General features: G+C 44.9%; 1 protein-coding gene across 1 annotated transcript in view; it reads left to right on the top strand.

Annotated features, from left to right (window-relative positions):
* LOC309543844 (protein mono-ADP-ribosyltransferase PARP10-like) overlaps positions 1–10995 on the top strand; it is a gene marked incomplete at its 5' end in the record, with an annotated part of 102487 nt that extends 91492 nt beyond the window's left edge. Inside the window, 2 exons of the mRNA XM_082276266.1 lie at positions 6098–6414; positions 10574–10995. Coding sequence (XP_082132392.1) covers positions 6098–6411 — 314 coding nt within the window. The 3' untranslated portion in view covers positions 6412–6414; positions 10574–10995. The remainder of the gene's footprint in view (positions 1–6097; positions 6415–10573) is intronic.
* Positions 10996–20261: the final 9266 nt, after the last annotated feature.

The raw sequence follows: 20261 nt of genomic DNA, 5'->3' as shown, positions 1-20261 counted from the left end.
AAAGTTTTAGATTTTAGAAAAACAGACTTTTCAAAAATGAAATTAGTCATAAATGAGTCCTTATCAGACTGGAACGGATTACATGGAGTCCAGGAGAAATGGGACTACTTAAAAGGTGCATTATTGAAGGCAACAGAAAATTGCATTAGACTTGTTAGTAAAAGCAAAAAAAGGAAGAGACCACTGTGGTACTGAGCAGAAGTGGCCCAAATCATTAAAAATAAAAAGCTAGCATTTTGTAATTATAAAAAAACCCAGAGCAATGAAGATAAGGAAATCTACAAGATTAGGCAGAAAGAGGCCAAGCAAGTTATAAGAACTTCTAAAGCGCAGGCAGAAGAAAAACTAGCTCAGTCTATGAAAAAGGGGGATAAGACATTCTTCAGATATATAAATGAAAAAAGGAAATTAAAACAAGGAATAACTAAATTAAAAACAAAGGACAGAAGGTATGTAGAAGAGAATAAAGGGCTAGCCGACTGCCTTAATGAGTACTTCTGTTCAGTTTTTACAGAAGAAAAAGAAGGAGAAGGACCTCCACTTGAAAGGATGACTAATGAATTGTTTGATGCATGTGTCTTTACAGAGGAAGACGTTCTAAGATTGCTGTCTAAAGTGAAGACAAATAAGTCACAGGGTCCTGATGAGATACACCCAAAATTATTAAAAGAGCTTAGTGGTGAGCTAGCAAAACCATTAACAGATTTATTTAACCAATCATTAGTAACAGGAGTCGTCCCGGAAGATTAGAAATTGGCAAATGTCGTGCCCATTCACAAGAAAGGTAGTAGGGAGGAATCGAGCAACTATAGACCAGTGAGTCTGACATCAATAGTAGGCAAATTAATGGAAACCCTATTAAAGGATAGGATTGTGGAACATCTTAAATCCCATGGATTGCAAGATGAAAAACAACATGGGTTTACTTCAGGGAGATCATGTCAAACAAATCTTATAGATTTTTTTGACTGGGTGACTAAAATAATAGACGGTGGAGGTGCAGTAGACATTGCATATCTAGATTTTAGTAAGGCTTTTGACACTGTCCCACATAGAAGACTTATCAATAAACTGCAGTCATTGAGCATGGACTCCCATATTGTTGAGTGGATTAGGCAGTGGCTGAGTGACAGAGGGTTGTAGTCAATGGAGAACATTCAGAACAAGGTCATGTTGCCAGTGGGGTACCTCAGGGATCTGTACTGGGACCAATTTTGTTTAATATCTTCATAAGTGATATTGCAAAAGGCCTCGATGGTAAGGTTTGTCTTTTTGCTGATGACACAAAGATATGTAACAGGGTTGATGTTCCTGGAGGGAATCGCCAAATGGAAAAGGATTTAGGAAAACTAGAAGAATGGTCAGAACTCTGGCAACTAAAATTTAATGTGGATAAGTGCAAGATAATGCACCTGGGGCGTAAAAACCCAAGGGCAGAATATAGAATATTTGACACAGTCCTGACCTCAGTATCTGAGGAAAGGGATTTAGGAGTAATTATTTCAGAAGACTTAAAGGTGGGAAGACAATGTAATAGAGCAGCACAAAATGCCAGCAGAATGCTTGGATGTATAGGGAGAGGTATAAGCAGTAGAAAGAGAGAAGTGCTTATGCCGCTGTACAGAACACTGGTGAGACCTCACTTGGAGTATTGTGCGCAGTACTGGAGGCCATATCTCCAGAAGGATATAGATACTCTAGAGAGAGTTCAGAGAAGAGCTACTAAACTAGTACATGGATTGCAGGAAAAAAATTACCAGGAAAGGTTAAAGGACCTTAACATGTATAGCTTGGAAGAAAGAAGAGACCGAGGGGATATGATAGAAACTTTTAAATACATAAAGGGAATCAACTCGGTAAAGGAGGAGAGCATATTTAAAAGAAGAAAAACTACCACAAGAGGACACAGTTTTAAATTAGAGGGGCAAAGGTTTAAAAGTAATATGAGGAAGTATTACTTTACTGAGAGAGTAGTGGATGCATGGAATAACCTTCCTGCAGAAGTGGTAGCTGCAAATACAGTGAAGGAGTTTAAGCATGCATGGGATAGGCATAAGGCTATCCTTCATACAAGATAGGGCCAGGGACTATTCATAGGATTCAGATATATTGGGCAGACTAGATGGGCCAAATGGTTCTTATCTGCCGACACATAGTTACATAGTTACATAGTTACATAGTTAGTGAGGCTGAAAAAAGACACAAGTCCATCCAGTTCAACCTATGTGTGTGTGTTTGCTTTTTAACCGTACATTGTATACCCCTGTATGTTGTGGTCTTTAAGGTGTCCATCCAATAGTTTTTTGAAACTATCAATGCTCCCCGCTGATACGACTGCTTGCGGAAGAGAATTCCACATCCTTACCGCTCTTACAGTGAAGAACCCCTTACGCACTTTAAGGTTAAACCGCCTTTCCTCTAGTTTTAGTGAGTGGCCACGTGTCTTATTGTATTCCCTTACTCTAAATAGTTTGTTCCTTATGCTAGGGTCACCAGTACAGTATTTGTACATTGATATCATATCCCCCCTCAAGCGTCTCTTCTCCAGAGAGAATAGGTTCAGTGCTTGTAGTCTTTCCTCATAGCCGATGTCCTCCATTCCCCTAATTATTTTTGTTGCCCTTCTCTGGACTTTCTCCAGTTCCAGCACATCCTTCCTGAGGACCGGTGCCCAGAACTGGACAGCATACTCCAGATGTGGCCGGACCAGAGTCTTGTAGAGAGGGAGAATAATCTCTTTATTTCTGGAGTGAATCCCCTTTTTTATACATCCCAGTATTCTGTTGGCTTGCTTGCAGCGGCTTGGCATTGCATGCCACTTCCAAGCCTGTTGTCTACCAGTACCCCCAGGTCCCTTTCCATCCTAGACTCACCCAGAGGTTCCCCCCCTAGTGAGTAGCTTGCTTTCTGGTTTCTGGCCCCCAAGTGCATTACTTTACATTTTTCTACATTAAATCTCATCTGCCATGTAGTTGCCCACCCCGTTATTTTGTTCAGGTCCGCTTGCAAGGTTTCCACATCCTGCATAGAAGATATTGGCATGCCTAATTTAGTATCATCTGCAAATACTGAGATTGTACTAGATATCCCCTCCTCTAGATCCTTTATGAATAAATTAAACAGGATTGGTCCCAGGACAGAACCCTGGGGGACCCCACTTTCCACACCCGCCCAATCCGAGTACTCCCCATTAATCACCACCCTCTGTACTCTCCCCTGGAGCCAGTTCTCTATCCAGGTACTCACCTTATGGTCCATACCTACATTCCTTAGTTTGTATAGTAAGCGTTTGTGGGGAACGGTGTCAAAGGCCTTTGCAAAGTCCAGATACACCACATCCACAGACCTTCCTTTATCTAAGTGGCAGCTCACTTCATCGTAGAAGGTTAATAGATTGGTTTGGCATGAACGATTTTTCATGAATCCATGCTGATTACTACTTATAATACCGTTTTCATTACTAAAGTCTTGTATGTGGTCCCTTATCATCCCCTCCAAAATTTTGCAGACTACTGATGTTAGGCTGACCGGCCTATAGTTACCCGGGATATATCTCGGCCCCTTTTTAAATATTGGTACCACGTTGGCTTTTTTCCAATCAGCTGGCACCATACCTGTCTGTAAACTATCCTTAAAGATCAAGAATAATGGTCTGGCAATCACCTGACTGAGCTCATTTAGAACCCTCGGGTGCAAGCCATCCGGTCCCGGGGATTTATTTATGTTAAGTTTCTCTAGTTTAGCTCTAAGTCTATCCTCTGTTAGCCATGGCGGCACTTCCTGAGGTGTATTATTTAGTTCGGCCTTACAAGCGGGGTTCGTGTAGCCCCCCGATTCCTTTGTGAAGACTGAAGAAAAGAAATTATTTAACACTTCCGCCTTTTCTCTGTCCTCAGTGGCCATTTTTCCTTTATCATCTTTTATGGGGCCAATGTGTTCTGGCCTCGCTTTCTTACTGTTTATATACTTAAAGAATTTCTTGGGGTTCTTTTTACTCTCCTCCGCTATATGTCTCTCGTGTTCTATTTTAGCCGCCCTGATTTCATCTTTACATTTCTTATTACACTCTTTGTAATGCTTAAATGCTGCCAATGACCCCTCAGTCTTGTATTTTTTGAAGGCCTTTTCTTTAGCACTAATATACATTTTTATGTTGGAGTTTAGCCACCCAGGGTTTAGTTTTGCTCTTTTAAATTTATTTCCCTGTGGAATGCACTGGCCCACCCCCTTGTTAAGTATGCTCATTCTATGTTTCCTTTATCCAGATACACCACATCCACAGACCTTCCTTTATCCAGATACACCACATCCATAGGCCTTTCTTTATCCAGATACACCACATCCACAGGCTTAATAGATTGATCTGGCAAGAACGATTGTTCATGAATACATGTATAAAAAGAGCTGCGCTAACTGATATAACTTGATAAGAAATCCAGTATGTATGAGACCATGAACCAGTGTTTAGCTAGTCAAATGTAGAACGATCATATAGGTTTCATCAGACAGTAATGAGCCAGATAGAATTCAAATAAATCAAACATGTAAGTCCATGAAACAAAAAGTCCAAGCAGAGAGTGTCCGGTGTAGAAAGGGAATCCTTCACCACATCTGAGTGCCTAAAACCACATTCCGTGCCGCATGCAAAGGGCTCACACCAGGCTTACCAGAGCTCATAAAAAAGTAGGCATATCACTGGAATAGATCCACTCGAGAGACTGCCACCTCTTCTCAGCTGATCTCATGAAATCTCCTCAGCGCAGCAGGAAGAAGCACTCTATACCGATACCGCTGGAGATCCTATGCAAACACCCCATATAGATCCTACCGACTTCACACCGATCCTCGGACCCAGTGCAAAGGAAAGGGGAGCATCAATAGTGTAGTATGTATGGATATTTTATTCATAAGAAGGGTAAAAACACTTACATTATAATAGATTCAAAGCGCTTGTCTGACAATGTTTGTATCTCGCTGCCGCCCGGCTTCCGGGTTCGTCGTGGTGACGTCAGCACGGCGAAGGAGATTTCATGAGATCAGCTGAGAAGAGGTGGCAGTCTCTGGAGTGGATCTATTCCAGTGATATGCCTACTTTTTTATGAGCTCTGGTAAGCCTGGTGTGAGCCCTTTGCATGCGGCACGGAATGTGGTTTTAGGCACTCAGATGTGGTGAAGGATTCCCTTTCTACACCGGACGCTCTCTGCTTGGACTTTTTGTTTCATGGACTTACATGTTTGATTTATTTGAATTCTATCTGGCTCATTACTGTCTGATGAAACCTATATGATCGTTCTACATTTGACTAGCTAAACACTGGTTCATGGTCTCATACATACTGGATTTCTTATCAAGTTATATCAGTTAGCGCAGCTCTTTTTATACATTTCTGATTTTAGTGGCTCCCACTACAGCTGCAGCTTTTTATTTTAGGCTTAGCGCAGTTATTATTTTTATAGTTCATGAATACATGCTGATTACTACTAATGATAATCTTGTATGTGGTCCCTTATCATCCCCTCCAAAATCTTGCAGACTACTGATAGGCTGACCGGCCTATAGTTATCCGGGATTTATCTCCGCCCTTTTTCAAATATTGGTACCACATTGGCTTTTTTCAATCGGCTGGCACCATACCCGTATGTAGACTATCCATAGAAATTAGGAAAAATGGTCTATCACTTGGCTGAGTTCTTTAAGGACCCTCGGGTGTAAGCCATCAGGTCCCAGTGACTTATTTATGTTACATTTTTCAAGTCTACTTCTGAGTCTGTCTTCTGTTAACCATGAGGGTGCTTCCTGAACATTACAATCTAGATTACTGTATCCCCCCAATAGAGTGATGCCCCCCACAAAATTGATATCCCCCCACCAATACAGACACCTCCAATTACTGTACAATGATGTTCCCCCCTCCCACCCAATAGCTACCTCCCCCCCCCCCATCATGTCACTGCCCTCATCTCCATCATCTTGTGGTTATTGCTTTCCTCCATTCTGTGTTTAATTCCCCTCACCAATGTTTGCCATTATACCCCATCATGTTATTCTGCGCCCCCTCCCACCTGCCTAACCCATCTCCTCTTCTCTCGTTGGCAGCCACGCTGTATGGACAAGGTGTGTATTTTGCGGTGGAGTCAGAGATTTCCACGCGGGATCATTATTCCCCCCCCAATAAAGAAGGGAAGAAGTTTGTGTTGGTGGCTCGGGTCCTCACCGGAGAGTACACTATGGGCAAAGAGAACATGAGGACGCCCCCAGTAATGGAAAACTCCTCTGAAGATGTACCGCGCCGCTATGACAGCCTAGTGAGCAACATAAAGAATCCTTCCATCTTTGTAATATTCAACGACACCCAGGCCTATCCCGAATATCTGATCACCTGCCGCAAGCGCAAAGATGCAGCAAAGTGACCGGTAGGTGGACTGCAGGGAAGGTACCCCCTTAGAGGCAACAGGATAGAATAGGCTAGCTAAAGGGCAGAAAAGGAGCAGGAGGAAAATTATGAAGGGAAGATAGTGAGAAAGGTACGGGGGGGGGAGGGATGGAGGATAACAGAGAAGGTTGGGGGAGGTAGGATGGAGGATAGAAGAGAAGGTTGGGGGAGGAAGGATGGAGGATAGAAGAGAAGGTAAGGGGAGGTGGGATGGAGGATAGAAGAGAAGGTTGGGGGAGGAGGGATGGAGGATAGAAGAGAAGGTTGGGGGAGGAGGGATGGAGGATAGAAGAGAAGGTTGGGGGAGGAAGGATGGAGGATAGAAGAGAAGGTTGGGGGAGGAGGGATGGAGGATAGAAGTGAAGGTTGGGGGAGGAGGGATGGAGGATAACAGAGAAGGTTGGGGGAGGTAGGATGGAGGATAGAAGAGAAGGTTGGGGGAGGAAGGATGGAGGATAGAAGAGAAGGTAAGGGGAGGTGGGATGGAGGATAGAAGAGAAGGTTGGGGGAGGAGGGATGGAGGATAGAAGAGAAGGTTGGGGGAGGAGGGATGGAGGATAGAAGAGAAGGTTGGGGGAGGAAGGATGGAGGATAGAAGAGAAGGTTGGGGGAGGAGGGATGGAGGATAGAAGTGAAGGTTGGGGGAGGAGGGATGGAGGATAGAAGAGAAGGTTGGGGGAGGAAGGATGGAGGATAGAAGAGAAGGTTGGGGGAGGAGGGATGGAGGATAGAAGAGAAGGTTGGGGGAGGAAGGATGGAGGATAGAAGAGAAGGATGGGGGAGGAAGGATGGAGGATAGAAGAGAAGGTTGGGGGGAGGAGGGATGGAGGATAGAAGAGAAGGTTGGGGGAGGAGGGATGGAGGATAGAAGAGAAGGTTGGGGGAGGAGGGATGGAGGATAGAAGAGAAGGTTGGGGGAGGAAGGATGGAGGATAGAAGAGGCTGGGGGAGGAAGGATGGAGGATAGAAGAGAAGGTTGGGGGAGAAGGATGGAGGATAGAAGAGAAGGTTGGGGGAGGAGGGATGGAGGATAGAAGAGAAGGTTGGGGGGGGGGATGGAGGATAGAAGAGAAGGTTGGGGGAGGAAGGATGGAGGATAGAAGAGAAGGTTAGGGGAGGAAGGATGGAGGATAGAAGAGAAGGTTGGGGGAGGAAGGATGGAGGATAGAAGAGAAGGTTAGGGGAGGAAGGATGGAGGATAGAAGAGAAGGTTGGGGGAGGAAGGATGGAGGATAGAAGAGAAGGTTGGGGGGAGGAGGGATGGAGGATAGAAGAGAAGGTTGGGGGAGGAGGGATGGAGGATAGAAGAGAAGGTTGGGGGAGGAAGGATGGAGGATAGAAGAGAAGGTAGGGGGAGGTAGGATGGAGGATAGAAGGGAGGGATGGAGGATAGAAGAGAAGGTTGGGGGAGGAAGGATGGAGGATAGAAGAGAAGGTTGGGGGAGGAAGGATGGAGGATAGAAGAGAAGGTTAGGGGAGGAAGGATGGAGGATAGAAGAGAAGGTTAGGGGAGGAAGGATGGAGGATAGAAGAGAAGGTTGGGGGAGGAAGGATGGAGGATAGAAGAGAAGGTTGGGGGGAGGAGGGATGGAGGATAGAAGAGAAGGTTGGGGGAGGAAGGATGGAGGATAGAAGAGAAGGTTGGGGGGGGAGGAAGGATGGAGGATAGAAGAGAAGGTTGGGGGGGAGGAAGGATGGAGGATAGAAGAGAAGGTTGGGGGGAGGAAGGATGGAGGATAGAAGGGAGGGATGGAGGATAGAAGAGAAGGTTGGGGGGAGGTAGGATGGAGGATAGAAGAGAAGGTTGGGGGAGGAAGGATGGAGGATAGAAGAGAAGGTTGGGGGAGGTAGGATGGAGGAAAGAAGAGAAGGTAGGGGAGGAAGGATGGAGGATAGAAGAGAAGGTTGGGGGAGGAGGGATGGAGGATAGAAGAGAAGGTTGGGGGAGGAGGGATGGGGGATAGAAGAGAAGGTTGGGGGAGGAAGGATGGAGGATAGAAGAGAAGGTTGGGGGAGGTAGGATGGAGGATAGAAGAGAAGGTTGGGGGAGGAGGGATGGAGGATAGAAGAGAAGGTTGGGGGAGGAAGGATGGAGGATAGAAGAGAAGGTAGGGGAAGGTAGGATGGAGGATAGAAGGGAGGGATGGAGGATAGAAGAGAAGGTTGGGGGAGGAAGGATGGAGGATAGAAGAGAAGGTTGGGGGAGGAAGGATGGAGGATAGAAGAGAAGGTTAGGGGAGGAAGGATGGAGGATAGAAGAGAAGGTTAGGGGAGGAGGGATGGAGGATAGAAGAGAAGGTTGGGGGAGGAAGGATGGAGGATAGAAGAGAAGGTTGGGGGGAGGAGGGATGGAGGATAGAAGAGAAGGTTGGGGGAGGAAGGATGGAGGATAGAAGAGAAGGTTGGGGGAGGAGGGATGGAGGATAGAAGAGAAGGTTGGGGGAGGAAGGATGGAGGATAGAAGAGAAGGTTGGGGGGAGGAGGGATGGAGGATAGAAGAGAAGGTTGGGGGAGGAAGGATGGAGGATAGAAGAGAAGGTTGGGGGAGGAAGGATGGAGGATAGAAGAGAAGGTTGGGGGGGAGGAAGGATGGAGGATAGAAGAGAAGGTTGGGGGGGAGGAAGGATGGAGGATAGAAGAGAAGGTTGGGGGGAGGAAGGATGGAGGATAGAAGAGAAGGATGGGGGAGGAAGGATGGAGGATAGAAGAGAAGGTTGGGGGAGGAAGGATGGAGGATAGAAGGGAGGGATGGAGGATAGAAGAGAAGGTTGGGGGGAGGTAGGATGGAGGATAGAAGAGAAGGTTGGGGGAGGAAGGATGGAGGATAGAAGAGAAGGTTGGGGGAGGTAGGATGGAGGAAAGAAGAGAAGGTAGGGGAGGAAGGATGGAGGATAGAAGAGAAGGTTGGGGGAGGAGGGATGGAGGATAGAAGAGAAGGTTGGGGGAGGAAGGATGGAGGATAGAAGAGAAGGATGGGGGAGGAAGGATGGAGGATAGAAGAGAAGGTTGGGGGAGGAAGGATGGAGGATAGAAGAGAAGGTAGGGGGAGGTAGGATGGAGGATAGAAGAGAAGGTTGGGGGAGGAAGGATGGAGGACAGAAGAGAAGGTTGGGGGGAGGAGGGATGGAGGATAGAAGAGAAGGTTGGGGGAGGAAGGATGGAGGATAGAAGAGAAGGTAGGATGGAGGATAGAAGGGAGGGATGGAGGATAGAAGAGAAGGTTGGGGGAGGAAGGATGGAGGATAGAAGAGAAGGTAGGGGGGGGAGGGATGGAGGATAGAAGAGAAGGTTGGGGAGGTAGGATGGAGGATAGAAGAGAAGGTTGGGGGGAGGAGGGATGGAGGATAGAAGAGATGGTTGGGGGGAGGTATGATGGAGGATAGAAGAGATGGTTGGGGGAGGAAGGATGGAGGATAGAAGAGAAGGTTAGGGGAGGAAGGATGGAGGATAGAAGAGAAGGTTGGGGGAGGAAGGATGGAGGATAGAAGAGAAGGTTGGGGGGAGGAGGGATGGAGGATAGAAGAGATGGTTGGGGGGAGGTAGGATGGAGGATAGAAGAGAAGGTTGGGGGAGGAAGGATGGAGGATAGAAGAGAAGGTAGGGGGAGGAGGGATGGAGGATAGAAGAGAAGGTTGGGGGAGGAAGGATGGAGGATAGAAGAGAAGGTAGGGGGAGGAGGGATGGAGGATAGAAGAGAAGGTTGGGGAGGTAGGATGGAGGATAGAAGAGAAGGTTTGGGGGAGGAGGGATGGAGGATAGAAGAGATGGTTGGGGGAGGAAGGATGGAGGATAGAAGAGATGGTTGGGGGAGGAAGGATGGAGGATAGAAGAGATGGTTGGGGGAGGAAGAATGGAGGATAGAAGAGAAGGTTGGGGGAGGAGGGATGGAGGATAGGAGAGAAGGTTGGGGGAGGAAGGATAGAGGGCAGATGGGAGGATAGTGGGGATTTTATGGGGAGAGTGGATTGGAGGACAGTAGGGGTTTTATGGGGGAGGTGCAGATGGGAGGATAGTGGGGATTTATGGGGGAGGTGCAGATCGGAGGATAGTAGGGATTTTATATGGAGAGTAGGGAAGGTCTATATAATATAATGGGTTGGATGTTGTGACTGTGGTCTGAACTCCGCCTCTTTTCCCAGGTCTCTCTTCTTGGGACGCTGTGATTGGCTGTGATTGGCGGGGTTCATTGGAGGATATCTCACGGTTGGGATAGCGGTGGAGTCCGGATTCGGTCGATCAGTAACAGTTCCTGGATTTCTAGAAGAAAATATTGGAATGGTCATGTGACTTATCAGCTGCTGCTTTTCATGGGTCATGTGACTTTCATCAACTACTGCCAATCCTGAACTGAAAGAAAACTCCTGTGGGTGTGGCTAATGAAGCAGGAGGAGTTATCTGTGATTGTAGCTGGTAAATTGGGAGGGGTTTTCTGTGGGTGTGGCTGAAGTGGGAGGGCTTTATTTTGCTTGGCTTGGTCCCCTGTTTGGACCTGGATTGGCTGGAATAACGTAAGGTCATTGGTGGTCAGTGATGGGTTGGGTCAGATGAGATCTGCAGGGGCGGGGTGTTGTGGTCTGTCCCCACCCATCACTGGACAGCCAGCAGGTAGGAATAAAGAATTCATATCCGGAATATTCTCTGTACCCAGAATAAATTTACTTTGAAGAAACTGAGGAACATCTGTCAGTTATTTTCCTTTCATGGTCATTAGCTGCAAGTGCTCCATTCAAGTACAACATTTTAAGTACAGTGAAGAGATATTGCAGGAAACTGAAGAGATACTGAAAGAGATTGGCTTGAAGTTTGCGACTGACTCATCTGTGTTTTTTGCTGACCATTGCTTGAGAAGAGGAAAGGAATTTGGTCAGGTGTTTGCTATTGTGCGTTTGCTAATGAGATTAGCTCATTAAGGTGTTACATTTGTTGCTGGGGAGGAGCTTGTGAAGGAGTGTGTATATATAGAGACAGACTCATTAGCTGGCCTAATTTATTAGCTGCAAGTACTCCATTCAAGTACAACATTTTAAGTACAGTGAAGAGATATTGCAGGAGATAGTCAGGAGGTAGGCTGGAAGGTGGAAAAAAATAGAAACAAAAAGGTAAGATTTGTTTGACTTAAATTTACAAATTTTTTTTATTTTATTTTTTTCTCCTCTTTAAAATGGCAGACTTGGTTCAGTGCAGGAATTGTTGTGCATTTATTTCATGTTCCACTCTTTGGAGATTCGGATGCTGTCAGATCTGTAGACAATTCTCCTTACTGCGGCAGGAAATTGCATTTTTGAAATCAGAGATATTTAAATTATCTGTTAAACAAACTCCAGCTGGGACTGCTGCAATGGCACTGCCACAGAGGACCCCCAGAAATGGCAGATGGGTTACTGTAGGTTCTGGAAGACTTATGCCTCGTTTCCACTGAGCGGAACGGTTCGGGTTGGTACAGTTTGGAAGGGTTAGAATGGTCCGGTCTATTCAGGTGAGCGTTTCCACTGCAAGTCGGGCCACCAGGGACCATGCGGGGTTTACACCAAATGAGGTGTTTGTTTTGCTCTTTCATTTGACGTGAGCATTGATGGTTTCCTGTCCGCCAATCAGAGGACTCTATCCTGTGACGCCAGTAGCTCCGCCCTAACCGTACCGTACCATTTCCTATGGCCCTACATCTGAAGCAGGACCAGGAATGGTGCGGTTTGGTTCGGTTGTATGGGCCACTTTCATAATGGAAACACTCAAATTAGCGTACCGTACCGAACCGACCCGAACCGATCCGCTCAGTGGAAACGAGGCATTAGAGTGGTGGATAGAAGACATGTCCCACAGTCGGTGGTTCTCCAAAATTCATTTGCAGCACTCTCAGAATGTAAGGACAACATGGATATGGACTCAAGCACAGAGGGTGAGAAACCATCGACTCCTATGTCTAATGTATGCAAGACTGCAGCCAAGGACAAAAAAGATAAAGTGAAGTCTCAAAGGAAGCAGCTGTTGCTGGGTGATTCAATCATAAGAAGTGTGGAGCTTAATGAAAATGGTTTTGTGAGATGTCTCCCTGGTGCTACTGCTAGACGAGATAGAAGACGTATTATTAATATTGTTAAGCAAGCAAAGCAGGAAGGGGACGTGGATGTTCTTGTCCATCTAGGGACAAATGACCTGGCTTGCAATGAAGTGTCAGAGGTGAAAAAATCTTTTATCACACTTGGAAATGACATACAGGATTTTGCATCCACCATTTCATTTTCTGAAGTTCTGCCTGTGCATAATGTTCAGAATGATAGGCAGAGGCGCATAAAGGAGTTCAACATATGGCTTAGTAAATGGTGTCAAGAGCAAGGATTTGGCTTTGTTTCTCATGATAGCTCTACTTGGAATAGAAAGGAACTGTACAAAAAAGATGGTTTGCATCTTTCTCTCAAAGGAACAAATGTACTTAGTGAACAACTCTAAGAATTTGCGAAAGAGTATTTAAACTAGGAAGGGGGGGCAAAAGAGTGGAATTACAAGAGTCCAATTGCCCCCCGAAACAATGCCAGAACAGGTCAGAAGCACAGAGGTTAAGAAATGATAAGCTCAGAGTCCTGTCTACAAATGCTTGCAGTTTAGGTAAAAAAATCAATGAACTTGGGTCAATAATGGCATCTGAGAATGTAGATTTAGTGGCTGTTACGGAGACATGGTTTAATGAAAGAAATGACTGGGACATAACCATACCAGGATACTCTTTATACAGAAGAGACAGAGGAGGCAAGAAAGGAGGAGGAGTGGCCCTGTATGTGAAAGACAGCATTAAATCTAACCTAATACAAGTTGGTGAGGCCAACATAGAGTCAGTTTGGGTTACGTTGCAGTTTGCTAATCATGCAGTAACTCGTTGTAAGATTCTGGTACCTCTGGTACCCTTAATTTCCATTTCCTTTCAATATGCGTCCCACCTTTCTAATTAGGTGGTACGCATACACCTTTAAGACGGATGACGTCATCGCCGAGCGCCGCTCTGAGCGGCTATTTCAACCGCCGGCGTTCTCTCTCACGTTGTTCGTTCAATGTGCCTGTGCTTATGTGCCTGTGTGTCTACATGCTTACAAGCTTGTCTCGCTGCCGGAACCTCCAGCTATTTGCTTTTACCTGGAACAGACCGGAACCTCGCTACCGATCCCTGTATCTCGCTACTGGATCACTCCCTTACTACTGGACCCCTCTACTACTAACCTTACTAGTGATAAGTACCCCACAGGGGAATCCTCCATAACCTAACTTACACTACCTACCTCTGCACATTAAGGACTGTTACTATCTATGCATACTAATTCTATCATCTGCACTGTTACATAGATTGCTAGCTCTTGAGTCTACTACCATCTATCCTTGCACTGGGTTAGCCTATCCTGTATTTGTCATCTGCTGTCCTTACCACCTGTTACCATACTCGATTACTAACCTATCTGCATTCTACCTAAATACCATCTAATACTCTCCTGAACATTTCTATCAAGTGCTTACCATCTCTCACTGTTCACACCTGTCCCTTCAGCACATCACCTTCATACTATCATATACATCCTATCACTCCAGGAACATCTCATTGAGTGTGTATATATCTGTATGCTGAAGCTGACAGGCCCACGGTGATGAGTCTGGAGAGTTGGATCTGGTATTCAACACATCTCTACATGACTACTGAGTGGAGATTCTGCAGCTGCAAATCCAGCCTACTACAAAAACGTAGGAGCGTACAGATTGAACGAACCTAAAAAAATGGATTCAGCAGAATTACCCACTCAAGTGACACAATTAACACAACAAGTAAATTCATTGATGCTTGCTCTTACTGAAGTAAAAGAAGAAAATCAAACTCTGACACAGCAGGTAACCCGTCTTTCACGGCTTACTGCTGCTCAGCCCCCTGAACCTAAAATAAACCCTCCCCTAGTGTTTACAGGTGATGGGAAAAAATTTTGTGAATTCAAAAACGCATGTCAATTGCTTTTTTTGTTAAAACCTCGTACATACCCTACTGATCAAATTAAAGTCTGTACCGTTATTTCATACTTAACGGGTGATCCACGGGCCTGGGCAGACTCTCTCTTTGAGAAAAATGATCAGATTCTAAACACCTATTCCTTATTTTTAGCGGAACTCGCTAGTTTATATGAAGACCCCAATAGGCAGAGTACTGCTGATATTCAATTGAGGGCTTTAAAACAAGGAAGGAGACCTGTAGAAGACTTTGTAGCGGAGTTCAAAAGATGGACCCTTGATTCAGGGTGGAATGATACATCTCTGAGAACTCAATTCAGACTCGGGTTGTCAGAAGCTGTTAAAGACGAGCTCGCCCGAGCGGATTCACCTGGCACCTTGGATGCCTTAATACAACTCAGTATCAACATCGACAGGCGATTGCGAGAAAGAAAGGCTGAGAAAATGGGAATGCCATTGTCTAGTCCTTCTCGGATTTCGGCCGTTGACCCTACTCCCATGGAGGTAGGAACCATACGCCCACCTTTATCAACTACTGAACGAGCCAGAAGAAGATCCAGAAACCTCTGCATGTACTGCGCATCCCCGGATCATTCGATAAGCGTCTGTCCCCTTGTCCGCAAAAAAGAGGGTGAGTGTTCACATGTCTTGCTAGGAGGATTAACGACTTCCTTTTCTAACCCCTATCTCTTTGTTCATTTGACATTACAGTGGGACTAGACTAGGATTACCACCAAGGCTATGATCGACACTGGATCTTGTGGAAACTATATTGATACATGTTTTGTTACCTTAAATAAAATACCTATTATTTCAAAACCTAAACCTGTTTCTGTTAGTTTCATTAACGGTATTCCGCTATCTTCTGGTCCAATCACCAACCAGACACAAGCACTCCTTGTCACTGCTAACGAGTCTCATAGGGAGACCACCACTTTTGATATACTATCTTCACCCCATTTTTCTATTATTTTGGGACTTCCTTGGTTACACACACATCAACCAATCATAGATTGGAACCGACGGACTTTAACTTTCCCTTCTCACCATTGCGAGATTACGTGTAACCTCCCATCTTTTGGAAAGATCCTGTCTGTGGTGTCAGATGAGATTGCACCATTATGCTATCAGGATCTGTCCGAAGTATTCCTTGAGAAAAATGCTCAAGTGTTGCCTCCCCATAGGGATTATGATTGCACTATCGATCTACTCACTAACAGCAAATTGCCTTTCGGTCATGTTTATCCTCTTTCACAGGATGAACTTTCTCATCTCAAGGAATACTTAGATGAAAATTTGAAAAAAGGGTTCATCAGACCCTCTACTTCTTCCACAGCTGCAGGACTTTTCTTTGTCCGCAACAAGGATTCCAGTCTTAGGCCTATTATCGATTATAGGCAATTAAATATGATTACAATAAAGGATCGCTATCCTTTACCGCTCATCCCTGAACTCATCGAACAAGTGCGTGGGGCTACTTACTTCTCTAAATTGGACCTAAAAGGGGCATACAACCTAATCCGAATCCGTGACGGAGATGAGTGGAAAACAGCATTCAGAACCAGATATGGATTATTCGAATATCTTGTGATGCCATTCGGGTTGTGTAATGCTCCCGCAGCTTTTCAAAGGTTCATAAACGACATCTTTAGAGACTTACTTGATGTCTGTGTTGTGGTATATCTGGACGATAAACTTATCTATTCTCGATCTTTGTCTGAACATATAAAACATGTAAGACTTGTGTTATCCAAATTACTCGCACACAATCTATACGTGAAATTAAAAAAATGCCTATTTCATAAAGAAGAAATATTATTCCTAGGATACATCATATCCAAAACCGGAATCAAGATGGATATGAGCAAGATATCCTGTATTCTGGATTGGCCTATACCAACAACTCGTAAGGCATTACAGCGATTCCTTGGATTTTCAAACTTCTATAGGAAGTTCATCAAGAACTTTTCTGCTATTGTGAGACCTCTCACACAACTGACAAGTATAAAGAAACCATTCAAATGGTCAGAAGAAGCAAATCAAGCTTTCTGCTTGTTAAAATCAAGCTTTACTTCTGCTCCCATACTACGCCATCCAGACCCATCCCTCCAATATATTCTGGAGGTAGATGCGTCAAATATGGCAGTAGGAGCAGTTCTCTCCCAACGACCAACAAATACTTCACCACTTCACCCAGTTGCTTTCTTCTCAAAATCACTAAGCAGCCCAGAGGTGAATTACCCAGTGGGTGAAAAGGAGTTGCTTGCCATAAAACTGGCTCTGGAGAATTGGCGACATCTACTTGAAGGTACCCGGTTACCAATACTCATATATACAGATCATAAAAACCTTCAATACCTCCAGACTAACAAAACTCTCTCCCACCGGCAGGTACGATGGTCATTATTCTTCCTAAGATTCAACTTCCTAGTGGCCTGCAGACAAAAATAAAAAAGTGGATGCGCTATCACGATTAACCGAAGATAACTGCGCCGAAATCCCTTCTATTCCTATAATACCCTATGAACGTATTATTGGTGTTGTTCGTTCCTTGAAGGAAGAGATTTTGCACAGTATAGGATTGGATTCACCTCCACCACAACTAAGTACTGATGCAGAAGGCTTCCTCTATTACAACGACAAACTCTACATACCCCCTACTATGCGCACCAAGATCTTGGAGTTATCACATGATGTGCCCATGGCAGGACATATGGGTATGACGAAAACCCTTAATTTGCTTACCAGGCAGTTTTGGTGGCCTGAAATGAAGACGTCTGTACAAAAATTTGTTTCTTCATGTGACATCTGTGCAAGGTCCAAAATTGACACTACAAAACCATCTGGTCTACTCTGCAGTCTACCAATACCCCAGGTTCCATGGGAAGTTGTGTCCTTAGACTTTATAGTAGAACTACCACCATCTAAAGGATTTAATACCATTCTAGTGTCAGTGGACCACCTGACAAAGATGGCACATTTCATTGCTATTCGCAGACTACCTTCATCTAAACAAACAGCGGAACTACTGATGAAACGTGTTCAAGTTACATGGAATTCCAAAGACTCTTTTATCCGACCGTGGTTCACAGTTCATCTCCAAATTTTGGCAAGCTCTTTGTCAAATATTACGGATTGAGCGAAAGCTCACTTTACCCTACCACCCTCAGACCAACGGACAGACTGAAAGAGTCAACCAGTGTATAGAACAATATCTACGCTGCTACACATCATACCTACAGGATGATTGGGTGGACCTTCTCCCTCTGGCGGAATTTGCTTATAACAACGCAACCCACAGTACTACTAAGCAAAGTCCGTTCTACTTGAACTATGGGTTTCATCCCACACTTCTTCCACCACGCATCCTGCCATCAAGTAACCCAGTAGCCTCAGACTATCTTACCCAAATAAAATACTCTCTGGGTTTACTTAATACCACTATCTCACACGCTCATAGTCAACAAAAAAGGTACTACGACCTTCGTAGAAGACCTTCTCCTCGGTATGCTATTGGTGACCTCGTTTGGCTATCGACAAAAAAATTAAGGTTAAAGATCCCTAGCAAAAAGCTTGGACCTTTATTTCTGGGACCCTTCCCAATTAAGAAACTTATTGGAAAAGCTGCAGTACAGCTCACCTTACCGGCAGATCTCAAGATCCATCCCATCTTCCATGTGTCGCTGCTGAAACCCCATGTTCCTAACCAAGGAATAAGGCCTACCATCTTGCCTCCACCTCCAGTACAAGTTGAAGGCGGAGAAGAATATGAGATTAAGGAGATTTTGGATTCTCGTATCCATAGAGGAAGACTCCAGTATCTCATAAGATGGAAGAACTATGGACCCCAAGACGACACCTGGTTGGATACCTCTGATGTTCACGCACCTAGGCTTATACGAAGGTTTCACTCGAAATACCCGGAGAAACCAGTGCTATAGGCCTTCCCGGAGCTGGCCTTAAGGGGGGGTACTGTAAGATTCTGGTACCCTTAATTTCCATTTACTTTCAATATGCGTCCCACCTTTCTAATTAGGTGGTACGCATACACCTTTAAGATGGATGACGTCATCGCCGAGCGCCGCTCTGAGCGGCTATTTCAACCGCCGGCGTTCTCTCTCACGTTGTTCGTTCAATGTGCCTGTGCCTGTGCTTATGTGCCTGTGTGTCTACATGCTTACAAGCTTGTCTCGCTGCCGGAACCTCCAGCTATTTGCTTTTACCTGGAACAGACCGGAACCTCGCTACTGATCCCTGTATCTCGCTACTGGATCACTCCCTCACTACTGGACCCCTCTACTACTAACCTTACTAGTGATAAGTACCCCACAGGGGAATCCTCCATAACCTAACTTACACTACCTACCTCTGCACATTAAGGACTGTTACTATCTATGCATACTAATTCTATCATCTGCACTGTTACATAGATTGCTAGCTCTTGAGTCTACTACCATCTATCCTTGCACTGGGTTAGCCTATCCTGTATTTGTCATCTGCTGTCCTTACCACCTGTTACCATACTCGATTACTAACCTATCTGCATTCTACCTAAATACCATCTAATACTCTCCTGAACATTTCTATCAAGTGCTTACCATCTCTGTCACTGTTCACACCTGTCCCTTCAGCACATCACCTTCATACTATCATATACATTCCACCACTCCAGGAAAATCTTATTGAGTGTGTATATCTGTATTCTGAAGCTGACAGGCCCACAGTGATGAGTCTGGAGAGTTGGATCTGGTTATTCAACACATCTCTACATGACTACTGAGTGGAGATTCTGCAGCTGCAAATCCAGCCTACTACAAAAACGCAGGAGCGTTACACTCGTGTAGATGTGATATATAGACCACCTGGTCAAGTCAAAGAACTAGATGATCTACTAGTTGAAGAAATAGCTAAAATGACAATGAAAGGAGAAGTTATCATTATGGGAGATTTCAATCTTCCAGATATAAACTGGAAAACCAGGAGTACAGATATTCTAAATTCCCTACTGGGGTTGTCTCTGCAACAAGTGGTTGAGGAGCCAACCCGGAGGGAGGCCATTTTGGATTTGGTATTCACAAATGGGGATTCGGTATATGATGTCATTGTAGGCGAAACCTTGGGATCCAGTGATCACCAGTCAGTGTGGTTTAATATAAGAACTGTGAAAGAATCACACCACACAAAAACAAAATCTGATCTGGTGTAGCTCTGCATAGAAGCCAATCAGATTCCATGTTCTTTTGGTTAAGCTTAATTGAACAAGCTGAAGTTGAGAAGCACAATACACTTTAGGGGGGGGAACCTTTAGGGGAATCAAAAATGGAGAACGATCTGGGAGTCTTAGTAGAGGAGAGACTAAGCAATAGCATGCAATGTCAAGCGGCAGCTGGCAGAATATTAGCATGCATAAAGAAAGGGATGTATTCCAGAGATAAGACTATAATCCTTCCACTTTATAAAACTCTGGTCCGACCACATCTGGAGTATTCTGTCCAGCTTAGAAAAAAAGCTGTTCAGTCGAAGGGATTGCATGAAGACTCGGGGGCATACAATGCGATTAGAGGAGAAGCGTTTTAACCTCAGGCAACGTGGGGGGTTCTTTACTGTTAGGGCTACAAGATTGTGGAATTCTCTACCACAAGAGGTGGTTTCTGCAGGTAGTATGGTGGCTTTCAAAAGACTACTAGACGTACATCTCAAGGATCAGAACATTCAGGGGTATGCGAGATGATTACAGCCACACACACCTACACAGGTTGAACTGGATGGACTATAGTCTTTATTCAACCTCACCTACTATGTAACTATGTAAAAGTTTTAGATTTTAGAAAAACCGACTTTTCAAAAATG

Source organism: Pelophylax lessonae, assembly GCF_965119305.1.
Source record: "Pelophylax lessonae genome assembly, contig: HAP1_SCAFFOLD_420, whole genome shotgun sequence".
Taxonomy (NCBI): domain Eukaryota; kingdom Metazoa; phylum Chordata; class Amphibia; order Anura; family Ranidae; genus Pelophylax; species Pelophylax lessonae.
The sequence above is the reverse complement of the archived record's forward strand: the minus strand, read 5'-3'. Positions and strand labels throughout refer to the sequence as shown.